This window comes from Pteropus vampyrus, unplaced genomic scaffold, assembly GCF_000151845.1.
Source record: "Pteropus vampyrus isolate Shadow unplaced genomic scaffold, Pvam_2.0 Scaffold193, whole genome shotgun sequence".
NCBI lineage: Eukaryota > Metazoa > Chordata > Mammalia > Chiroptera > Pteropodidae > Pteropus > Pteropus vampyrus.
Genome location: NW_011888974.1, coordinates 48,627 through 58,219, shown reverse-complemented (window position 1 = coordinate 58,219; position 9,593 = coordinate 48,627). Strand labels below are relative to the sequence as shown.

At 38.7% G+C, this 9,593-nt stretch overlaps 1 protein-coding gene and 1 long non-coding RNA gene across 2 annotated transcripts in view; one reads left to right on the top strand and one right to left on the bottom strand.

Annotated features, from left to right (window-relative positions):
• Positions 1 to 8: 8 nt before the first annotated feature.
• LOC111746529 lies at positions 9 to 687 on the bottom strand. Its single transcript, XR_002783156.1, has 2 exons — positions 626 to 687; positions 9 to 344 (listed from the first exon to the last, which is right to left on the bottom strand). It is a non-coding gene; the product is annotated as an uncharacterized LOC111746529 (long non-coding RNA).
• Positions 688 to 960: 273 nt separating this feature from the next.
• RCC1L (RCC1 like) overlaps positions 961 to 9,593 on the top strand; it is a 46,549-nt gene continuing 37,916 nt past the window's right edge. Inside the window, exons 1-2 of the mRNA XM_023537550.1 lie at positions 961 to 1,355; positions 2,397 to 2,443. Of these exons, the coding sequence (XP_023393318.1) occupies positions 1,032 to 1,355; positions 2,397 to 2,443 (371 nt within the window). The 5' untranslated portion in view covers positions 961 to 1,031. The remainder of the gene's footprint in view (positions 1,356 to 2,396; positions 2,444 to 9,593) is intronic.

The following is a 9,593-nucleotide window of genomic DNA, read 5'->3' as shown; positions in this document are numbered from 1 at the left end:
TATATATATTTTAACCTCTTTATTTTGGAAGTGAGATCCAGAGAAAGGAGACAACGTCTCAAGTTGTCAGCAAGTCAGGAGCAGAGAGCCAGGAGTAGAACCCAGGTCCCTAGACTGCTAGATCATTTATTCATGAGAGTGTCCTTTGCTCCTGGCTGCACGTTAAACTCGAGTACACAGTTGATGAGGACAATCTGAATAAACTAAAGTTGCTGCCTTCATGGAACTTCAACGAAGGTGCTGGAGTTGGATCTTAGAAGATGAGTAGAAGTTTGCCAGACGACTGCAGGTAGACAAGGGCATTGGATGGGCATCTGAGGCACTGTGTTGCCAAGTAGGGAGGCCTGAAACAGAAATTACAAGTAGAACCACCTGACTCAAGTGTCGTGACAGGCTAATAGGCAAGGTGATGCTGGGGAGGAGAATGCATTGAAGACAGCAGGGAATCACTACGGTCTTTTGGGCAGCGAATGACCACAATAAGAGCTACATTCTATCTCACTGTGGCTGGAGCACAAACTGAATGACCTGGTAGCTCATGGGAACAGGAACAGTGCAACCAGGTAAAGAAATGACGAAGAACAGTGGCAAAGGGAATAAAATAGAGTAGGAAAGAGTACTATACTGCAGTTGCGCAGAATGGGCAACCCCTTAAGTTTTACCCCTGCTGACCGCAAGAAGCGAAGGGCCTGGCAAAAAAAAAAAAAAAAAAAAAGCGCCCACGCCCGCCCGAGCCAGGCTCAGCAAACGTGCGTTGAGCAGGAACGTGAGTTAAGGCTGGGCGCCGGAGCTCGGACAACAGTCGCGCACTAGACACGCAGGGCCAGGACCAGGTCCTCACCGCCAGCTCAAAAAGGATTGGCAATACCTGGCTCCGCCTAGCCCTCCCGGCCCGCTGAGCCTTTGCCTGCCCTCAGCCCTTTTGCCTTCAGCCAGTAGTGAGCGTGATCGCGGGCTCTTCCGCCGGGGCGTGGGGTCAAGGGTTACGCAAAATGGCGGCGCCCAGGGGCCGCTGAGGCGTGAAGCAGAGGATGGCACTGGTAGCGCTGGCGGTGGGACCTCGGCTGGGGCGCCGGCTGAGGGGTCCGGGACCCGGGCGAGGGCACTGGACCGCGGCCCGGCGCTCCCGGAGCCGGCGCGAGGCGGCAGAGGCCGAGGCAGACGCGCCCGTGTTCCAGTACGTGGGCGAGCGTGCGGCCCGGGTCGACCGCATATTCGTGTGGGGCTTCAGCTTCTCCGGGGCACTGGGCGTGCCCACCTTCGTGCTGCCCGGCTCCGGGCCCCAGCCCCGTGCCGGCTCGCGGCCGCCCCGCAGGATCCAGCCGGTGCCCTACCGCTTGGAGCTGGACCAAAAGGTGCGGGCCGCGGCTCCATTCCTCCCACTCCCCTCGGCCCTTGGCCCTCTTTGAGAAGTTGGAGACACTGGGTGGTCAGATTTGGGGGAGAACGACCCTCGAGCGGGCTGCAGACCCAGGAGGGGAGGGCGTTAGGGACATTGCCAGTATTTACCGAATGGCTGAAACATGCTGGGTAGTGTGGCCGGCTCGCGTCATTCGCACATCATCCTGGGAGTCGGGGTTGTCACCGCAGGAGAGGAAAGGGAAGCCCAGAGGGTTTTAAGCCAGAGGCCCCAGGTCCCACAGCTAGTAGGTGCATGTGCTGTGGGATTCGCACTCTGGCCAGCGTGACTCCAGAAGTTCTGTTAGGAAAGGCAGTTTTTCAAAAAGTCAGCGAAAATATGAGCTGGCTGGAGTCGGTGAACAACTCAGAAAGGAAATGTTAGCTGGCGCAGTAACAGGATGAGAGAGGAAGGATGAGCGTTCTAAACACATTAGAATGGTTGCACAAGAGGTCTCTCTCTGACTCAGTTTTGAAAAAAAATGCAGCAAAAGATAGCTAAGGGAGGGCTACTTATCTCGGAAGCCAATACTCGGAAGAGCAAACATGGATGCTTAGGTTCTTGGGAATGGTGTGGAAATCTTGATAGGTGATGAAAAAGAAGCAGATTTAAACAGTTTGGCTTCTCACCGTCAGGGATAACAAACGACCTTTTCACTAAAAAAAGGAAGATTAAGAGAAACGGTATTTAAGTTACAGATGAATGAGAAGTTGGGTTGTTTGACTTCTTAATACTGAGTTTACTGAGTTGTAAGAGTTATTAAAGTAACCTGGATATAGGTCCTTAATCACATGTATGATGTGTGCAAATATTTTCTGCCAGTTTATGGCTTTTCTTTTTATGTTCCTAATAGTGTCCATTGAAGAGCAAAAGTTTTTAATATTGACGAAATTCAATTGATAAGTTTTTCTGCTGTGGATTATGCTTTAGTAGCATGCCTAAGAAATCTTTGTCTAATCCAGGCTCACAAAGATTATTTTTCTATGTTTTCTTCTAGGAGCTTTTTAGTTTTCTTATATTTATGTCTATGAACCACCTATTTGAGTGATTTTTGTGTATGGTGTGGGATAACAGTCTTTTTGAATGTGAGTATCCAATTGTGTTAGCATCATTGGTTGAAAAGATTATCTTTTCCTTATTGAACTGTCTCGGCATTTTTGTGGAAAATCAATTGACTGTAAATGTAAGGGTTTATTTCTGAACTCTCATTTATATTCCATTGATCTATGTGTCTATCTTTATGCCAAAATTACACTTTTGATTACTGTAGCTTTTTAATAAGTTTTGAAATTGAGAAATGTAAGTTCTCCAACTTTGTTTTTCTTTTTATAAATTGTGGCTATTCTGATCTTTTGCTTTTGCTTTTGTGTTTGAATTTTTGGATTGGCTTGCCATATTCTGCAAAAATACTTGCTGGGGTTTTTGATAGGGATTATGACAATCCGTAGATCAATTTGGAGACAAATTCCATCTAAACAATTTTGTGTCTTTCTGTCTATGAACCTAGAATGTCTACCCATTTATTTAAATCTGTAATTTCTTTCAACTATGTTTTGTAGTTTTCAGTGTACAAGCCTTACACTTTGGTTAAATTTATTCCTAAGTATTTTATTCTTTTTGATGCTATTCTGAATAGAATTGTATTCTTAATTTTATTTTTTGAATGTTCATTGCTAGAAATACAGTTTTTTTTTGTGTGTATATTGAGCTTATATTTTGTGACCTTGCTGAATTTATTAGCTCTATAGATTTTTGTGAATTCCTTAGGATTTTCTACATATGAGATTATGTTGTCTGGTTGTCTATGAATAAAGACAGTTTTACATCTTCATTTCCAATTTAAATAACCTTTTACTTTTTCCTAGCCTGATTCCACTGAATAGAACCTAAAGTATATCATTGAATAGAAGTGGTGAAAGCCAATATCTTTGCTTTATTCTTGATCTTAGAGAGATAACAGTCTTTCACTATTAAGTATGATTTTCATAGATGCTTTTTGTCAAGTTGAGGAAGTTTCCCTTCTTTGTTGAGCGTTCTTTTTTCTAAATCATGGATAGGGATTGGATTTTGTCAAATGCTTTTTCTGTGTCTATTAAGGTGATTGTGTGGTATTTGTCTTTGTTCTATTAATAGGATATATTACATTAATTAATCTTTGAATATTAAACCAATTTTGTATTTCTGGGATGAATTACACTTGGTCATAGTGAATAATACATTTTATATGTTGCTGGATTTGGTTTGGTAATATTTTGTCGAGAAGTTTTCCTTGTGATCTTTTGTCTGGTTTTGGTATCAGGGTAATACTGTCCTCATAGAATGAATTGCTAGAAGAGTTTGTAAAGAATTGGTATTTTGTTTTATTTACATGTTTGGTAGAATTACCAATGAAGTAGGTCATCTGGGTCTTGGCTTTCTTTGTTTGAAGTTTTTTTAAATTGCTAACTCAATTTTTTAAACTTGTTATAGGGATATTAGAGTTTTCTATTTCTTCTTGATCCAGCTCTGATAATTTGCATCTTTCTAGGAGTTTGTCCATTTTATGTCAGGTATCTAATATTGTTGGCATAAAGTTGTTTATAGTATTCACTTGCAATCCTCTACATTTCCATAGTTTTTCATTTGATTTTGGTAATTTGTATCATCTCTCATTTTCCCTTGGTCTATCTAGATAAATATTTGTCAATTTTGTTAATTTTTTGAAATAACCAACATTTGGTTTAATTAACATTCTCCATTGTTTTTGCATTTTCTGTTTCATTGATTTCCACTTGAATTTTTATTTCCTTCCTTCTGCTTGCTTTGGGTTTAATTTGCTTTTTTTTTTGTTTCTTTTTTTTTCCTCTTATGATTTTTTTACCCAGCCTTATTGAAATATAATAGATAATTAGCTGCTCAGGTTTACTTTGTACAATTCAGTGAATTTTTTTTTTCAATTATAGTTGGCATACAATAATATATTAGTTTCAGGTGTATAGCATAGTGATTAGAGATCTATATAACTCACAAAGTGATCACCCCACTCTTCCTCCTTGCATATTTATTACAACATTGTTAATTATTACCTTATGCTTCACTTTATATCTCCATGTCTGTTTTGTACTTCTTAATCCCTTTGCCCTTTTTCACCTTCCTCTCCTCACCCCTCTCTCAACTAGTAGCCCTCAGAATATTCTCTGTATCAATGAGTTTGTTTCTGCTTTTTTTGTTTTTTATTTTGTTCTTTAGATTCCACGTGCTGGTGAAATCATGCAATATTTGTCTTTCTCTGTCCTACCCATTTCATTCAGCTCAATTAAGGCAATATCTCTGTCCTACCCATTTCATTCAGCTCAATTAAGGCAATATCTCTGTCCTACCCATTTCATTCAGCTCTATTAAGGCAATATCTTTTTCCATCTCCTTCCTTTTAGTCTGTGTGTCTTTTAATCTGAAGTGAGTCTCTTATAGGCAGCATATGTAAGGGTCTTACTTTCTTATCCATTCAGCTTTCATATCTTTTGGTTGGAACACTTAATTCTTTTCCATTTCAAGTACTTGTAGGAATGTAGTTATACCATTCTTTATTCATGTTTTTGATATATGCTTTTTCTTCTTAAAGAAGTCCCTCCAACATTTCCTGTAATACCAGCTTGATGTTGATAAATTCCTTTATTTTTGTTTGGGAATCTTTTTATCTGTTCTTTGACTCTGAATAATAGCTTTGCTGGATAAAGTCTTCTTGGTCATACATCCTGGATTTTCATCACGTTGAATGTTTTGTCTTGCATAGTTTCTTTTGAGAAATCAGCTGCCAGTCCTATGGATGCTCCCCTGTAGGTAACTAACTGCTTTTCTCTTGCTGCTTTTTAGATTCTCTCTTTGTATTTAACTTTTGGCATTTTAAATATAATATGTCTTGGTATGGGCCTCTTTGGGCTCTTCTTTTTTGGGACTCTGAGCTTCTTGGTATTGTATGTCTATTTCCTTTGCCACTTGAGGGAAGTTTTCCATCATTATTTTTTCAACTAGCTCTTCAACTTCTTGTTTTCCTTCAGGCACCCCTATGACACTGATATTTTTACATTTAATTTTGTCCCAGAGGCTCCTTAAATTATTATAGTCCTGGCTTCTTTTTTTTTTTGCTTGAGTGTCCTTGGCTTACCCATCCTCTGATTGAGTTTCCTTGGCTTCCCCACACTCTTTAGTGGTGGTTCAATCCTCTTCTTTATTCACTTTGTTGATTTCCTCTTCTATACTCTTTATCTCAGATAATGCGTTCTTCATTTATGACTGGTTCCCTTTTATAATTTCAATTCCATTTTTATGGGTTTTTTAAAAATCTCTTTGTTAAAGTTCTCACTGAATTCATCTACACTTCCCCTAAGTTCATTGAGCATCTTTATAACCAGTGTTTTGAACTCTGCATCTGTTAGATTGCTTGACTCCATTATTCCTAGATCTCTGTTCTGTTCTCTCATATGGTTTCTGCTTCTTTGTCTTCCCTCTTTGATTGCCTTTCTGTGTCTGTTTCTATGTATTAAGCAAAACTCTTGTCTTCTGGTCTTATTATTGTGGCTTTGTGTAGTAGATGTCCAGTGGCACAGTCCTGAGAGGGGTTCAGCTGCAGGCCAAATTTAGCTCCAGGCTGTGCCCCTCTGGGGCCACCGGTTAAAATTCAGCAAGCCTTTCACAGATCTTGTGCTTATTGTTGCCTCAAGAGGCCACACCAGCAACTGAGGCCAGCTTCCACCTTTGTGGGTCTTGGAGTTGGCTCAGCAAGGAGCATGGGACTTGCCAAGGACACACCTGGATGTGGCTTAGGCGGGGCCGTGAGTTGGTGAGGTGGAGTCTCAAGGAATCGTCTGGGCAGAGTGACCTCCGTTATCCAATTTGATGATGTCTCAGCTATGGTGGAGCTACGTCTGCACACTGGGATGGGGAGAGCTCAACAGAGGAACAATGGATACTGCCAGCACTTCTGCCCAGGAGAAAGCCTCACCTCTGGCCCTTGCTCCATCAACTAAGTGTCCCCTTTTAAATTCCTGGTGCCCCCTGAGCAGCCGACGCAGCGCAGGTGCTCAGAGCAGGCAGGTCTGTAACCATGAAAGTCCGATTGCGGACACAGCTCCTTTAAGAGATGTCTGCAGCTGTCGGCTGCCACTGCCATAGCCTTTGTCACACTCAGCCTCTTGGGACCAGGCAGCCTCATGTCTTTGCCTGCTTCTATCTTCTACTGTTGCAGGTTGATTTCTTACTTCTCTCTCTAGTTGTAGGACTTCTGTTCATCTAGATCTCAGATGACTCTGCTTGCTGTTTGTTCCGTGTTTCTGTCACAACTTTGATGTGGTTGCAAGAGGGATGAACAAAGCCTCTGTCATCTACGCCATCTTTTCCCTTCTCCTTTTTTGTTTCTTAAAGTAGAAGTTTAGGCTACTATTGAGGTCTGTTTATTTAATGTAGGTGTTTATAGCTATAATTTTTCTTCTAAGCGCTGTTTAGCTCAGCCCATCAATTCTGATATGTTGTGTTTTTGTCTCATTCACCTTAAAGTAGTTTTCAGTTTCTTTTGTGGTTTCTCCTTTGACCCATGAGTTATTTAGAAGTATTTAATTTTTGAATTGTGAATTTCTCTAATTTATTTATTTCTAATTCTGTTGTGGTTGGAGAACCTATTTTATTTAATTTTAGTCATTTTAAGTGTATTGAGACTTCGTTTTATAGCCTAGCACAAGGTCTGTGTTCCATGTGTGTTTGAAAAGTATGTGTATTTTGCTGTTTGGGTGGGTGTAAGATTATAAATGACAGATCAAGTTGGTCGATAGCATTGTTCAAGTTTTCTGTATCCTTTCTGATTTTCTGCCTTTTTGTTCTGTCAGTTATTGAGAGTGGGATATGGACATCTTCAGCTATTGCTGACTTCTCTGTTTCTCCATTCAGTTCTGTCAGCTTTTGCTTCATGTATTTTGTGGTTTTGTTGCTAGGTGCATATATATTTATAGCTGTTCTATTTCTTGATGCATTGATCTTTTTATTATTGTAAAATGTATTCTTTGTCTCCAGTAACATTTTTTTGTTTTCAAGTCTATTTTGCCAGACATTAGTATAGCTGCTTCAGTTCTCTTATTGCTATTTGTATATTATGTAATTTCCTAACTTTTCATTTTCTATCTGTATCTTTGAATCTAAACATGGCTCTTGACTACATATAGTAGGGTCATGTTTTCTTATCCATTTTACCAATTTCTGCCTTTCAGTTGGAGTGTTAAATCCATTTTTATTTAATATAATTTAATGAAGGTAGGATATAGGGCAGCTGTTTTGTTATTTGTCATCTTTTTTTGTTCCCCTGGCCATCCCCTTTTGCTTTTTTCTGTGTTAAATAGCTGTTTCCTAGTGTACATTTGAATTTCTTTGTCATTTCTTTTATTAGTTTTGATTAATACCAAGTTAATTTCAGTACTATACAAAAACTTTGCTTATATATAGCTCTGTCCTTTTCTTCCTCTGTTGTGCTATTATTGTCATAAATTACATATTTATGTCTCATATTCCCATTAGCATATATTTATAATTATCACTTTATGCAGTTTTCTTTTATATCAGAAAGGAGAAAAAATATATTTATACTGTCTTATATTTTTATTCATTAAAAAATTTATTTACTTATGCAGTGACTTAACTGGTGCTCTTTATTTATTTATGTAGATTTGAGTTACTGTCTTGTGTCCTTTTATTTTCTGCCTCAAGACTTTTCTTTAGTGTTTTTTGTAGGGCGGGTCTGCTAGTGATGAATCTCTGTTTTTGTGTATTTGGTAGTATATTTCTTCTTTTAAAAATTTTTTTTTTAAAAAAAAACAGCTTTGTTGAGATATAATTCACACATACAATTCACCCATTTATTGGTTTTTGGCATGTTACTAGTTTTTAAAAATTGTGGAAAAAAATATACATAACGTAAAATTTGCCATTGTAACCATTTTAAAGTATAATTCATTGGCATTAATTACTTCACAGTGTTGTGCCATCACCACTATTATTTCTAAAACTTTTTCATTGCCCTAATCATAAACTCTGTAATTGTTAAGCAATAACTTCCCATTTTCCCCTACTTACAGCCCCTGGTAACCACTCATCTACCTATTTTGTCTCTGAATTTGCCTATTGTAGATATTTCATATAAGTGAAATCATACGATATTTATACTTTTGTATCTAGCTTATTTCACTTAGTATGATGTCTTCAAGGTTCATCCATGTGGTAGCACGTGTCAGAACTTCATTCCTTTTTACAGCTGAATAATATTTCGTTGTACGTATATACCACATTTTGTTTATCCATTCACCCGTTGATGGACACCTGGATTGCTTCTACCTTTTGACTGTTGTGAATAATGCTGCAGTAAGTATTGCTGTACAAGTATCTGAAAACCTGTTGTCAGTTCTTTTGTGTATTTACCTAGGAATGGGATTGCTGGATCATATAGTAATTCTTTCTATGTTTAACCTTTTGGAGAACTTCCAGATTGTTTTCCACAGTGGCTGTAGCATTTTACATTCCCACAAGCAATGTATGAGAATGTCAGTTTCCCCACATCTTCACCATCTTCGTTTTATTTTTAAATATCATTCTTAAAGATAGTTGTACTGAATGTAGATTTCTTGGTTGACAGGTTTTTTTTTTTTCCTTTCAGCACTTTGAAAGAAAAGCCATCTCACTACCTTCTGGCCTAAATGGTTTCTGATGAGAAATCAGCTATATAACTTATTGAAGATCTGTTATATGTGATGTTACTTTTCTCTTGCTGCTTTCAAGATTCTTTGTCTTTTACTTTTCACAATTTGATTATGATGTTTCTATGTGTGGATATCTTTCAGTTTATTTTTCGGAGTTCATTTTGCTTCTTGAATGTCTAGATTCATGTTTTCATCATATTTGAGATGTTTTGGGCCATTCTTTTTTTTTCTTTTAAGACTCAAGTTTTTTAGAGCAGTTTTAGGTTCACAGGACAGTTGAGCTGAAGATACAGAGATTTCCCACACACACATGCATAGCCTCCCTCATTATCAACGCCCCCACACTCCCAAACTGGTACATTGTTAAAATCGATGATCTTATATTGATACATCATAATCACCCAAAGTCCATAGTTTACATTTGGGTCTGTTCTTGATGTGGTATACTCCGTGGATTTGGACAAATGTGTAATGACATG